We start from the raw sequence: 14715 nt of genomic DNA on the forward strand, positions 1-14715 counted from the left end.
CTGCACTGACCAGGGGTGACCAGAGGTGACCAGGGGGTGGCCAGAGGTGACCAGGGGTGCACACTGACCAGGGGTGATCAGACAGTAACCAGGCACTGACCAAGCACTGACCAGGCACTGACCAGGGGTGATCAGACAGTAACCAGAGGGTGACCAGGCACTGACCAGGCACTGACCAAGCACTGACCAGGGGTGATCAGACAGTAACCAAAGGGTGATCAGACAAGGGTGATCAGACAGTAACCAGGCACTGACCAGGCACTGACCAGGGGTGATCAGACAGTAACCAGAGGGTGACCAGGCACTGACCAGGCACTGACCACAGCGCACACTCGCCCCCGCTGCCCCAGCCCCGCCTCGGCTTTCCCGCCTTTCCCGCACACGTGACTCTGCCTTTCCCGCGGGCGCGTGCGCAGGGTGGCGCGGGGCGCCCCGGTGGGCGGGGCCGGCGGTCGGCGCGCGCCTGAGGACGTGGCGCTTTCCAGCCAATCAGCGCCCGCGTCCCCGGCGGGGTGGGCGGGGCCGGAGGGAGCGGGGCCGGAGGCGGGCGCGGGGGGCGGGGCGCGGGTCGGGGGGCGGGCAGAGGGGCGGAGTGGCGGCAGAAGAAACCAATCGAAACGCGCATCGGCGCGGAGGAGGAGGCGTGGCCCACCCGTGATTGGTGGGCGGGGAGGGCGCGCGGGGGCCGTGCGGCGTGGCGCGGCGCCGACTTCCGGTGCGCGGAGCGGCGGCGGCAGCGGCGGCGGCGGAGGGGACGGTGAGGGACGGGAAGGGACCGGGATGGGCACCGCGGCCGGGGCCGAGGCTTGGGGCGCGGGGAAGCGGCGGGAGCGGCTCTGCGAGGCCGCTGCGGTGTAGCGGTAACGCGGCGGCGGCGGCGGCGCCGGGCCCGGTCTCCATGGGAACGGGCGGGAGCGGCGGCGCCGCCGCGTCCGCGACTCCTGCGGCCCGTCCCGCTGCGCGGTGCCGTGACCGGGCCCAGAGCGCGTGGGCTGGGCCGGTCGGGACCGCCGGTCCCGGGGACGGAGCCCCGTCCGCATCTCGCGGCCCGGGCGGGACCGGCCCGCGGGAATTCATTGCCTGTCCCGGGCGTTATCCACCGGGATAACGGGCTGTGGGACCCCCGGGACACCGGGATAGCGGGCTGTGGGACCCCCGGGAAAGGGGGTGCGAGACCCCCGGGACACCGGGATAGCGGGCTGTGGGACCCTCGGGACACCGGTATAACGGGCTGTGGGGCCCGAGGAGGTGCCGCCCCAAGCCCGTGCTCCTCTCCCGCAGCTCTCGGTGACCCCAAGAGGCCGGGGCTAGTTTGGGCAGGAGCAGCCCGTTTGTGCCCCGGGGTTGTTCTGGCTCCCCCACATCCGAACATCCTTCTCAGGGCCCGAATTCCCCTCGGCCTCGCCGTGCCCCGGGGCGGCACCCTGGGGTCCCAGTTAATTGTTCCCTGGCTGCTCCAATGGGATCCATCCCGTGAAAAACCAAAGCAGGCTGATTCCCAAACCTGAACAAGTTGCGTTGCCTCGGGGGGGTTTATGGGATGCTGTTGGCCTCCCACATGGGAAATGTGTGTCCAGAGGGGCTTCTTCCCATCAATTTTCTCGAAATGTCACCACAGTTCCAAGCCCAGTGCAGGATCCTGAATTCCATTGTCAGTATCCTAGCAAACTCAATGGGAGTTCTGGGTTTTTCCGTCAACATTTCAGCAAACCCACCTGGAATCCCAAGTTTCTCCATCAGTTTCCTTGGAATCTCAATGTCCTCCATCTGTATCCCACCTAGCCCCGCTGGAATCCCGAGTTCCTCCCCAGCTGAGGGTCTGGGCCCCCATTCTGACCCCCACATCTTCCCACCACTGGTTCCTGCTCCCGACATCCCTGCAGCCCACCCAGACACCCTTTATCTGGGAGGAAAGGGCCAAAGGGCCCCTGGGAGGAGAGGGGCTCTGCTTTCCCTCAGGTTGGGATCTCCACAGGGAGTCCAGGGCCCATCCCTTGGTCAGCAGGAGCTGCTGGTGCTGCCAGGCTTTCCTGGAGAATTCTTTATGGATAACTGTGGTTTGTGGGTTTGGGTGTCTCTGAGCACCTTTCGTGGCACCCGGCCCTGCCCGGAGCTGGGATTGTCCCTCTTTGGTCACTTCCAAGTGCCTCGGGCTCTGTGTGGACACTGGCAGATAAAATCGGGCTGTTTGACCCGCTCCAGGTCACTCTGTGCTCCAGGCTGGGCTGATCCTGCGATCAGCACGGAGCTGGGCAGGCCCTGGCTGCTGGGATGTGCCCAGAGGAGCAGGAGTTGGATCCTGGGGAGGGGCCCCGGGCTGCTGGGATGTGCCCAGAGGAGCAGGAGTTGGATCCTGGGGATGGGGATACCCAGGGGAGCAGGAGTCAGCTCCTGGGGATACCCAGGGGGAGCAGGAGTGAGCTCCTCAGAGATACCCAGGGGAGCAGGAGTCAGCTCCTGGGGATACCCAGGGGAGCAGGAGTCAGCTCCTGGGGATACCCAGGGGAGCAGGAGTCAGCTCCTGGGGATACCCGGGGAGCAGGAGTCAGCTCCTGGGGATACCCAGGGGAGCAGGAGTCAGCTCCTGGGGATACCCAGGGGGAGCAGGAGTCAGCTCCTGGGGATACCCAGGGGAGCAGGAGTCAGGGATACCCAAGCAGGGTCTCCTGGGGATACAGGGGGAGCGGAGTCAGCTCCTGGGGATACCCAGGGGAGCAGGAGTCAGGGATACCCAGGGGAGCAGGAGTCAGCTCCTGGGGATACCCAGGGGGAGCAGGAGTCAGCTCCTGGGACAGGGATACCCAGGGGAGCAGGAGTCAGCTCCTGGGGATACCCAGGGGGAGGGAGTCAGCTCCTGGGACAGGGATACCCAGGGGAGCAGGAGTCAGCTCCTGGGACAGGGATACCCAGGGGAGCAGGAGTCAGCTCCTGGGACAGGGATACCCAGAGCTCCACGTACGCCTGGCACTGGCTTTCCCTCCTGGAAGGTTTCTCCTCCCCAGAAACACTAAAATAGTGACTTTTACTCTTTGTAACCCAAATCCCCTCACCATGCCTCCTCCTCCCCCACTTCCAAGGGATTGAAGCTTGTGGATTTTCTGAATGGTCTGAGAAATCCTCATTCAGAAACAGGAAGGAAAGGGCTTTTCCACGTCCTTTCCCCCATGTCCTGCCACCACTGCCTTGGTTTGATGTGGGACCAGTCCCAGGTCACTCCTGGTCATTCCTGGGTCACTCCCAGGGCAGAACTCCTTGGTGTGAGTTCAGGTTAAAGGGCTGAGGTTCAGGCTAAAGGGGAATACCTGGATTTTAAACCACACACTTAAAGAGATAAGGAATGGCAATACCTGGGTTTACAGTTATCTTTAAGAGCTCTGGATGTGCGAGACCTGGATGTAAATATAAAGGGGTAAGGATGGGGAATATCTTGGATTTAAATTTAGTTTAAAGCAATAGAGGTGAGGAATATATTGAATTAAATTTGCATTTAAGAGCTCTGGATGATGACTATCTGCATTAAATTTAGAATGAAAGAGTTAAAACCCAGAGATGTCTTGATTAAAATTTAAGGGTAAATACACCAGGATGATGAATACCTGGACTGAAATTTAAAGAGATCAGGATGGGGAACACCTGGATCTAAGATGGGATCTCAATGATGAGCACGGGGAACACCTGAGTTTCTGCTGGGATCTAAAGGGATGAGCCTCTGGAATCCTTCCAGAGCTGCCATGGGTCCCAGGCCCGTTTGGGTGGTTTGGCCAGGCGGGTCCTGGTGTGGGGGAGCAGGTCTGTGGGGAGGATTCACCCGCAGCGGGTCTGGGGGAGCACCAGGGCTTGGGGAGGGGATGTGGGGGAGAGCAGGGGGTTGTGTGCACGTCCTTCATTCCTCCATCTGGATCCTTCCCTTCCCCTTCCCCTTCCCCTCCTTTCCCCACCCCTGGATCCCTTCCCAGCCCAGCTGCTGCTCTGGGATGGGGTCGGGAGCAGCTCTGGGGAAACGGGACATGGCCCACGTGCACGGGGGCTGGAAATTCACTGTGCCCCATAATCTGGGTTAATTAATCCCTGTGCCCCAATAAGCTGTGTTAATTAGTTACTGTGCCCTGATAATCCGTGTTAATGGATGCCTGTGCCCTGATAATCCGTGTCAGTGAATCACTTTTGCCCAGATAACCCATATCAGTTCATTACAGTGCCCTGATAATTAGGATGAGTTCATCAATTTGATCTGAGACTATTCATCATTTTCCCCAATAATTTGCATTTATTAGTCATTTGTGCCCACACAAATCTGCACTAATTCTCTATTTTCCCAAATAATGTGCAGTAATTCCCCATTTTTCCCAGACAATCTGCATTAAATCATCATCTTTGCCCAGACAATCCACATTTATCATTTCATCCAGATCATCTGGATTAATTAATCATTTTTGCTCCCATAATCTGTATTAATATTAATCTATTTTTTCCCCGAAAACATGCCCTAATCCCCATTTCTCCCAGATAATTTGCCCTAATCCCCAATTTTTCCAAGATAACTGGCCCTTAACCCTATTCTTCCCAAACAACCCATCCCACAGCGGTGTCCCTGTCCCACAGCGGTGTCCCTGTCCCACAGCGGTGTCCCTGTCCCAGTGTCCCTGTCCCAGGATCCCTGTCCCATGGCAGTGTCCCTGTCCCAGTGTCCCTGTCCCACAGCAGTCTCCCTGTCCCATGGCACTGTCCCTGTCCCATGGCAGTGTCCCTGTACCCTGGTCCCTGATCCACGGTGGTGTCCCTGTCCCATCATGGTGTCCCTGTCCCCTGTCCCCGTCCCACATTGGTGTCCCTGTCCCATTATGGTGTCCCTGTCCCACGCTGGTGTCCCTGTCCCATCATGGTATCCCTGTCCCACGCTGGTGTCCCTGTCCCATCATGGTATCCCTGTCCCATCATGGTGTCCCTGTCCCATGTTGGTATCCCTGTCCCACGCTGGTGTCCCTGTCCCATCATGGTGTCCCTGTCCCATGTTGGTATCCCTGTCCCACGTTGGTGTCCCTGTCCCCTGTCTCTGTCCCACGTTGGTGTCCCCTGTCCCACGTTGGTGTCTCTGTTCCACGTTGGTGTCCCTGTCCCCTGTCCCTGTCCCATGTTGGTGTCCCCTGTCCCACATTGGTGTCCCTGTCTCTGTCCCACATTGGTGTCCCTGTCCCACGTTGGTGTCCCCTGTCCCACGTTGGTGTCCCTGTCCCACACTGGTGTCCCTGTCCCATCATGGTGTCTCTGTCCCACGTTGGTGTCCCTGTCCCCTGTCCCACGTTTGTGTCCCTGTCTGACGTTGGTGTCCCTGTCTGACGTTGGTGTCCCTGTCCCCGCAGGCAGGCCCGGCACGATGCGGTTCCCGTGGCTGCTGCTGTGCGTGGGCGTGTGGGCGCTGTGCGGCTCGGCCAAGCCCACGGAGCGCAAGGAGCGCGTGGTGCGCGAGGCCCCGCTCAGCGCCCGCGAGCACGACGACGCCCAGAGCTTCGACTACGACCACGACGCCTTCCTGGGCGCCGACGAGGCCAAGAGCTTCGACCAGCTCACCCCGGAGGAGAGCAAGGAGCGCCTGGGGTAAGGGCAGCGTCCCCACCCTGCCCGGAGCGGGAGTGCACACACGGGCACGCTCCCCCTGCGGGAATTCCCCAAAAAGCCACCCTGAGCCATTTCCTGTGCCCGGCATTCCCCAAAACTCCAGAGCAGACAGGGGCGTTCTGCATTGTGCTGTGCTCGCTCCCTGTTCTCTGGGTGCCTCTGGAGCCCCTGGGATCACTGGTATTTCTTGGTTGGAAGCTGGCTGGGAGATGGGGAAACAGAGCCTGTATGGAGATTCCCCCTCCAGGGTCTCTGCTGGGACCCCAGGATGATCGTGCCTGCCCTCAGATCCAGGATGGCCATGCCTGGGATCTGGCCGTGCTTCCCCTGGGATCCAGCCGTGCCTGCCCTGGGATCTGGCTGTTCCTGCCCTGGAATCTGGCCGTGCTTCCCTTGGGACCCAGCCATACTTCCCATGAGGATCCGGCCATGCCTGCCCTGGGATCCAACGGTGCTTCCCTTGGGATCTGGCCGTGCCTGCCCTGGGATCCAGCCGTGCTTCCCTTGGGATCCGGCCATGCCTGCCCTGGGATCTGGCTGTTCCTCCCCTGAGATCTGGCCCAGGATGGTTCCGGGAGCCGTGCAGGGCCGGGTGCCCCCACAGCAGCTGCTGCCACAGTTGTTCTGGGGCTCAGGGTGGCTCAAACCTGGGACCTGCAGCCTCCAGCGGGGTGGGGGGCCTGGGGCACAGAGGCTCCCTGGGGAGCTCGGGACATTCTCAGGATGCTGGGCTCCAGTCACCTTGGAACTGGGTGCCTTTGGCTAGGTTTTCATGGAATGGTTTGTGTGGGAAGGGACCTCAGAGCCCCTCCAGTGCCACCCCTGCCATGGCAGGGACACCTCCCACTGTCCCAGGCTGCTCCAGCCCCAGTGTCCAGCCTGGCCTTGGGCACTGCCAGGGATGCAGGGGCAGCCCCAGCTGCTCTGGGCACCCTGTGCCAGGGCCTGCCCACCCTCCCAGCCAGGAATTCCTCTCAAGATTCCACCTGATTCTCTCCCCTTTTTTTAGTCAGACTTGATTTTTTCAGCCAAGCATCCCAACCTTTCTCTGCTGCTGGAGCAGCACCTACCACAGCCCATGGTGAATCTTGGGCTGTTTTTTCGGAATGCTCCCCGATGGGAAAGAAAAGCTCAGCCACGTGTGGCTGCTGGGGACACCTCCAGAGTGAGCCAATTCCCACAGCAGGATGTGCAGGGCAGGGGGTGCCAGGTTCCATCCCTCCCTATAGATCGTCCAGGCCCCCAGTGGGAAGGAGGTGCTGGCCTCTCCCCCAGCACTTCGTGGCCAGAGGGAATTTCCTCCCTCCAGGGACAATTTAAACTGGAAAACCCCTTGATCCCTTGGAGCCAGGCCCTGGTTCCTCCATAAGTTTCAAAATACAGGATCCAGGAGGCGTTTTGTCTCCTTTTTTGCCTCCTGGCACAATCAGAGGGAGTGCCTCGATGCCCCTGGAGCAGTGTCAGATGGGAGGGAAGCTGTGCCTCTGCCGATGCCAGGGCTGGGTCCCAGAGCCCGTCACGGCTCAATCCCATTGTTCTGCCGAGTTACCCGGAACGCCTTTCCATGGGGGATTTACAGCCCTGCGCACAAACAGCCCAGGGCTGTCGGCAGGGCCAGCTCCGGCCATCCCAAGCCCAGGAGCTCTGATAAACCCCTTATCTCGGGGGGTTCTCTGAGCTCTGTGTCCCAGAGGGGCTGTGCTGCAGCAGGGGCCGCTTTTCCTGCCGGAGCTCTGCCTCGGCTCGCTCCCCTCCTGCCCTGGGACTGCAGCTTGGGAGCGCTGCTTGCCCCGGTCGGTGTGTCCGTGTGTCCGGAGCAGTGCCCGTCCCTTGGAGCGGGCAGTGGGAACAGGAGTGGGCAGTGGGAATGGGGAGCAGCTGCCGCCCTCCCCAACATCTGCTGCCCGCCCTTGCCAGGGGCAGGACGGGCCTTTGGCAAAGTGAAGGGGTTTGGTGGCTGCTGCCCTGGGAAAGCAGCCGCGAGCAGCTGGTGCCAGCCCCCGGACCAGGGTGGGGAGGAGGTTTGGGAGCTTCCTGAGCACTGGAGAGGGTTTGACTTCCCTGGGAAGCTGTTCCCTAATTAACCCCGTAGAAACTGCCCTGGAAAAACTGCCTGGCCATCAACCCCTGCCGGCTCTGGTCCTCCATTCCAGGGATTTTCCCTAATAAATCCCATGGATTGCCAGTGGTGTACCTTCTTGGGAGAGGGCAACATGGAATTTTTTCCCTGAAATAGGAAGGATTTGACAGATTTATTTGTGGTTTATATGTTTACATGGACAAATGTTTAATATCCATGTGATATTTTACATAATTCTATAATATTGATTGACTTGTTATATATTTATACAGAAAATTTTGAATATTTGTGTGACATTTTGCATATTTCTGTATTTAATCAGAAATATTGGAAGGGACGCTTTGCACGTTGATATATAAAATTCTGAAATATTTCTATAATATTTTACATATGTGTGCATAAATTTGGGCACTATTGATGAGCTATTTTTTATATTTACATATTTATTTTATATATTTCTCTATAAAATCACTCAGGTCTCCAAGCCCTGCCCACTGCCCCCACTCTGGCCTCTCGCTGTCAGAACTAAATTCCACATTTTCCCTTTGTTCTTCCAGTCTCTCTCCAGCTTCTCATTGCCAGGAACATCCTTTGTGCCACAGAGGAATTCCTGGTTTTCCTAGACCAATGCAATTCTGAAACACGGAAACCTGGGCGTGAGCATGGGTGGCTCCGGTGCCCGGTTTTCCCTTTGCGTCAATATTTTTGGAATTAATACTCCTAGCGGCGATCTAAAATTTAAAATTCCTTGTTTTCCACCTGTCTTCTAAAATTCCCCAAATACCTGGGCTGGAGCTCAGGATTCCTGACCTGTTTTCTGTTAAACCTTCATGTTAGAGGAGAAAAACAGGATCCTGCTTCACCAGACAAAGGATTTTGGGAGCGTTATCCCTGATTTTGATCCGAGGAGCCCGAAACATCCCCAGCACAGAGGCAGGAGTGCTCCGGGGAGCGAGCGCTGCTGCGGATCAAGCAGCCCCCACCCCCCGGCTCCATCTGCCCCTGGATCCCGCATTCCTGCCGGCCTTTCCTACAGCTGCTGCTAAAAATAACGGAGGCACGCGGCTCCGGAGGCTCCGGGGCTGCGGCTCTGGTGTCTGCCCGGCCCAGCTCCGGCCTGCTCTACTCCGCTGGGCTTGGGCGGCCCCCGCTCCTCCCGCAGAGCCAAACTTCCCCAAACTTCCCGGCTTTAGCAGAAATGTGTGTCCATGCTCCTCGCCCAGCGCCGGCGAGGCAGGAGGACGTGCAGATGGAGCTTTCCTAAGGTTTAACAGGGAAGGTTTACCCCTAAAACTCATAATTCCTGAAGGAACCACAACCTGAGTGGTTCAAGAGTGGCCAAGCTGGTGATTTCTGTGTCTGAGCCAGTGTTTTCTGTGTCCAAAACAGAGTTTTGGCAGCTGACCTTGCTTATCGGCAGCTAACCCAAGCGTTGGTTTTAATGATAAACTTTTCAAATGGAATTTGAATTTGCAAATTCATAATTACCTCAAACTTTCTCCTGGCATCACCAGGAGAGGCAGAGCCGATATTCCCATTTTTAATATAAATATGGGTCCGTACTCATCACCTGCACCATCTTGGTCGAAGGACGCATGGATGGGTCTTTCCCAGGGGCTTGAAAGGAAGCTTTTCCCCTAAAACTCAGAATTTCTGAAGAAGCCAAAACCTGAGCGGTCCAAAAGCCAGGGATTTTCATGTCTGAGCCAAAGTTTTGGCAGCTGAACCATACATTGGTTTTAAGGATAAACTCTCCAAATGGTTGAATTCCCAAATTCTGTAATGACCTCAACTTTCCCCCTCTGACCCTTCCCATTCTCCCTGCTAACCTCTCATTTTTTTAACTTCTGCTGCATTTCTCTGTGTTTCCCTTAGGAAGATTGTAGGGAAAATAGATGAGGATGGAGATGGATTTGTGACAGTGGAGGAGCTGAAGGCCTGGATCAAGTTTGCCCAAAAGCGCTGGATTTACGAGGATGTGGAGCGCCAGTGGAAGGGCCATGACCTCAATGAGGACGGGCTTGTTTCCTGGGAGGAGTATAAAAATGCCACCTATGGATATATCCTGGGTAGGTCCTGGCTCTTGGCATGGCCCTTTCCTGGAGCCAGCAGCTGGGACATCCTGCTCTGCTTTGGGTCACCAAGGGTCGGTGGGGTGGAGGTGGTCGGGATGGGTTTGTGACACTGTGGTCAGTGGGGCTCAAGGAGTGATGGTCAGCGGGTGGTCATGGCTCAGGGTTTGCTCGTGGCACAGTGGTCAGTGGGTGGTCATGGATTTGGTATGGGCTCATGGAGTGATGGTCAGTGGGTGGTCATGGATTTGGTATGGGCTCATGGAGTGATGGTCAGTGGGTGGTCATGGATCAGGGTGGGCTCGTGGAGTGATGGTTGGTGGGATGGATGTGGATCCAGATGGGATTGTGGTGGAGGGGGAGTTTGGGGCCTGGATTAGGGAGGCCCAGAGGAAGTTGTGGTTGAGAATGTGGAGTGGTGCTGGGCTGGCACTTGGCTGACCTGAGATGGATTTGTCCCCTGGGGTAAGCACAGGAATATGATATAGGATGTGGCCTTGGTATAGGTGGGGCCAGCTGGAGCAGATGTCCCCAGTGTTACACTTTAAAACGTCTAAAACTCTACAAATTGACCTCCTGGTGGCATTAGCAAAGAGAAATCCAAGGAGAAGAACCCAAAATACATGGAAATCTCCCCAACAGAAAGTTTACCCACCTCACACCCTCCATTTCCCCTCTGCAGCCACACTTGGGCATTAATAATGGCCCTGGTGACAAATGCAGCTCTGGGCTGAATCCAGGTGATTTTGGGATGAATGGCATGTGGGAATGGGGGTTTCCAGCCCTTTGGAATTCCTGGTTTGTGGGGGAATTTGGGACCAGCAGGTGGAACTCACTGATCCGCAGTTGTGGAGTTGCCTTGGTGTGTCCATTGTGTCCCTAAACACAAAAAACCACTAGCAGAGATTTCAGTTGCTTTCCCTTGTCCTGGGAGCAGTGTTAGAGCCCAGAACTCAGGGATTTTGGGACAGGTGCTGGGCCAGCAGTGTGGCATGGCTTCAGACATCCCTGGGAGTGAGGGAAGCAGCAGCTCTTTTGGGGTTAAAACCTTAAACTGTCAAGCCCTGTGCCAGCTCTGGCCTCCAGCGCTGTAGATTGGCCCGGGTGGAGGAGCTGCAGCTCTGGAGTGTTGAATCCACTCTTAATTTCCTAAATATTGCCAAAAATAGTCAAACTGCTCCGCGGGATGTGCAGAGGGGGAGCCGCTGCACAGGAGGCTCATCCATCTCCCTTGGGATCCGGGAGGATCTGGATTTGCTGTGCTGGTGGCCAGGGAAGGCCCTGTGACACCCCTGGGCTGGGGCAGCACCTCCCAAAGCTCCCTTTGCCATGGGTTTCTGGGCTAATCTGCCTGTGTGAATCCAGCCTGGAAGGGGCAGAGAGGTCCTGGGAAGGCTTTGAGCTCAGTTTGAGGGGTCTGGGGTGGCATTTCGGACCTGCAGGTGTTGGATAAGGAAAAGTGAGCATTCACGAGGAAAAGCCGTAACGAGAGAGCCCTGCATTAACAGAACCCCCTTGATGAGCTGGAGGAGCAGTTCCCCCGCAGTCTGGCAGGGTGTGGGGAGTGCCCAGCCCCCAGCACAGCCAGTTCCAGAGCTGGAGCAGCTCTGTGCCCCTGGCAGGCCCCGTGCAGCCTCCACTCCTGCTGCTCCCACATACTTGTGTCCTTACGGAGCGCCGGGAGGATCCTGCCTCACGCTCTGGCTCTGGCTCCTCTCGGCAGGAATTACTTTTCCACAGCTCCTTGCTGCTCAAATGTTCCCCTGTCTTCTCCTCGCTCCCCTCCCTGGCCAGAGTGGGGCTGGAATGCCTCTGGAAGTGCCTCCTGAGTGTAGACCCGCGGCCAAGGGATGCATGGGGCCAGGCATTGCCCTCAGCTGCTCTGGAGCATCCAGAATGTGGTGTTTTGTCAGCAGAATGAGGTGCTGGGAGTGGTTTTATTAATTAATTAATTACTCACCAGGATGAGTCACTGGGTGGCCCCCAGAAGTGTCACAGAGCAGTGTGGGGTTGTGCTGGGGGGAGACCTGGGAAGCAGGGAATATCAAGTGATAAACGTCCAAGAGCTTCATCTGAGACTGAAAATTCCTTTGAGACTCCCTTCAAAATCAGAATATTATCATCATCATCATCATCACCACTCCTATTTTTGTTAATTCCTCAATCCCATGGTGGGATCCAAAACCAGGACACAAGATGTTGGGTTGACTTTGTGGCTTTGCTGCCATACTCTGAGCAAAACTCCCCGGCTCTGTCTGCTCCTCTAAACCTCTCCCAGCCCAGGGACCAAGGCAGGAAGTAACTTTGGGGGCTTTGGGAGGGTTTAACCCTTTTTAACCCATCTGCTCCGCCACCACTCCCCCATCAAACCCATCAATTAGGTTTCCTTGTTTGGGGCTGTGCTGCTTCTCAAGGCCAAACCTTGGGAACAGAATGGGGAATTTGGGTTTCATTCTGCCCTAGAGTTGCCGTAAAGTCAAAATCTTTGGATATTTAATGGACGCTCCAGAGTTCCTTAATCCTGAGCCCCTTAATCCAGGGCTCTCCAATGCCTGCCTTTTGTCCCAGGTAACAGAGGAGGGACACAGGGGCTTAGAGACCTTGTTAGATGGGGCCTAGCTCTGGTTTAACTTCAGCAGAGCGTGGCAGTGTCCCCCAGGATCCACATTCTCCAGGGCTGCTGGACACTCTGTGTCTGTAAGTGCTGTCCTGCTGCTGGCAGGGCTGTGCCAAGCGGCCACGCGTGCCCCGCGGTCCCACCCGGCCGGTGCCTGCTGGCCCTGCCACTGCCGGCAGCGAGTGAGATCCCCTTACACATTCCCCTCCCAAAATAGTTCCCGTTGAGCCTCTGGCCGTGCCGGCCAAAGCCCCCAAGGCCTGTCTTTTGGGGCCTCTCCCTGGGAATGTCATGGTCCCAGGGCTTGCGCAGCTCCTCCTCCTCCTGGGAGTGGGCACGGCAGAGAAGGGGTGGCTGCAATTGAGCTTTTGCTGGCAAAGCATCAGGAGGTTGTGCTGAGAGGGAGGAAGTTGAGTTTGAGGTTGGGTGGAGGATGTTGAGGTTGCATTGAGGAAGTTGAGGATGAGAAGGTTATGTTCAGGAGGTTGAGTGGGGGAGGTTGAGGTTGGGTTGAGGTTGGGTTGGGGAGATCGAAGTTGTCTTGAGGTTGAAGTTGAGAGGAAGCCGAGGTTCAGCAGAGGAGGTTGAGGTTGAGCTGAGACTGTTGAGCTGGTTGAGGCTGTGTTGGTGGTTACGAGTGCTCGCCCTGCCCGAGCTGACCGGGTGCTCCCTGTGCTCCCCAGACGATCCGGACCCTGACGATGGCTTCAACTACAAGCAGATGATGGTGCGGGACGAGCGGCGCTTCAAGATGGCCGACAAGGACGGGGACCTGGCCGCCACCAAGGAGGAGTTCACGGCCTTCCTGCACCCCGAGGAATACGACTACATGAAGGACATCGTTGTGCAGGTGGGGCCAGTGCGGAGGCACTTGGGGAAGCTCTGGTGGCGGGTGGTCACTGAGGGGCAGGAATTGCCTCGGGCCTGGCTCACACAGGCACCTTCTTGCAGGAAACCATGGAGGACATTGACAAGAACGGCGATGGTTTCATTGACCTGGAGGAGTACATTGGTGAGATGCTGGTGCTGCTGCTCCGTGTCCTGTCCATGTCCCCTCAGTGTCCCCGTCCCCTGGGAGCCACTGCTACCATGTCCTTCCCAGTCCTCCCCCTCACAGAATGTTCTTCTCTGTCTCAACTTCCACCTGCCTCTAGGCCTCCACCGAGGATTTTCGGGTGAAATCATGACCCAGGTGGTGCTTTGGGGTTTTGGGGATGGATTTAGGGAACTCAAGGCTTTGGGTCAATCCTTGGGGTGAGGACAGGGCCGTGGGGCTGATGCTGCTGTCCCCCCAGGTGACATGTACAGCCAGGATGGTGATGCTGATGAGCCTGAGTGGGTGAAGACAGAGCGGGAACAGTTTGTGGAGTTCCGGGACAAGAACCGGGACGGGAAGATGGACAAGGAGGAGACCAAGGATTGGATCCTGCCCTCGGACTACGACCACGCTGAGGCTGAGGCCCGGCACCTCGTCTACGAGTCCGACCAGGACAAGGTGGGCCAGCAGCTCTGGGGGGATTTGGGGAGCAGGAGGAGGAGTGGGGAGATAATAGTGGGAAGTGGGATGGGGAAATAGCGGGATGGGGAAATAGCGGGATGTGGCGTTCCCTGCAGGACGGGAAGCTGACGCGGGAGGAGATCGTGGACAAGTCAGACCTGTTCGTGGGCAGCCAGGCCACGGACTTCGGGGAGGCGCTGGTGCGGCACGACGAGTTCTAGGCTCGAGCCGGCAGCGCTCGTGGGCTCCGTCCCTGGCCGAGGCCGCTCCTCCGCGGAGAGACCCCATCCTGGCTCCCGGGGATGGGGCTCGGGAAAGCCACACTCCCCCGGCACCTGGGGCTCGTCTCGTTGTGGGTTTTCCCCGGATTTTAACGACTTTTGGGTTATTTTTGTATGTTTTGGTTTTACCACGTGTGGGGACAGCTCCCCTGGCGCACGGGGCAGCGACGGGGCTGCCCAGGGCTGCGGGGCCCGGGGGCCTGGGGGGGAGTGGGGAATTCACAGAGGGATTGGGGTTGGAATTGCAGTTGGAATAAAAATTAGAATTGGAATTGGAATTGGAATTAAAGTTGAAATTGGAATTGAAATTGGAATTTGAATTGGGCTGAAATTTGAATTAAAAATGGAATTGGAATTAAACATTGAAATCAAAGTTGAAAATTGAAATTGAAATGGAATTGGAACCAAATAAGCGAAATTGGATTAAATGGAAACACTGATGTGAAATTGGAATGAAAAGTGAGCACTGAAAACCCAAAAACCATCAGGGCAGCAGCAGGACCCAGGGGTGACCTGGAGGTGACCCCAGGGAGGTTGGACCCTCCTCCCCT

General features: G+C 57.2%; 1 protein-coding gene across 1 annotated transcript; it reads left to right on the top strand.

Annotated features, from left to right (window-relative positions):
* Window positions 1-704: 704 nt before the first annotated feature.
* On the top strand, window positions 705-14294 carry CALU (calumenin). The gene is made up of 7 exons (XM_030960669.1): window positions 705-757; window positions 5361-5595; window positions 9572-9765; window positions 13069-13235; window positions 13337-13397; window positions 13681-13880; window positions 14000-14294. The coding sequence occupies exons 2-7, from the start codon at window positions 5375-5377 to the stop codon at window positions 14102-14104; spliced, it is 948 nt and encodes a 315-aa protein (XP_030816529.1). The 5' UTR covers window positions 705-757; window positions 5361-5374; the 3' UTR covers window positions 14105-14294.
* Window positions 14295-14715: the final 421 nt, after the last annotated feature.

The sequence above is a fragment of the Camarhynchus parvulus genome, chromosome 1A, assembly GCF_901933205.1.
Source record: "Camarhynchus parvulus chromosome 1A, STF_HiC, whole genome shotgun sequence".
Lineage (NCBI taxonomy): Eukaryota > Metazoa > Chordata > Aves > Passeriformes > Thraupidae > Camarhynchus > Camarhynchus parvulus.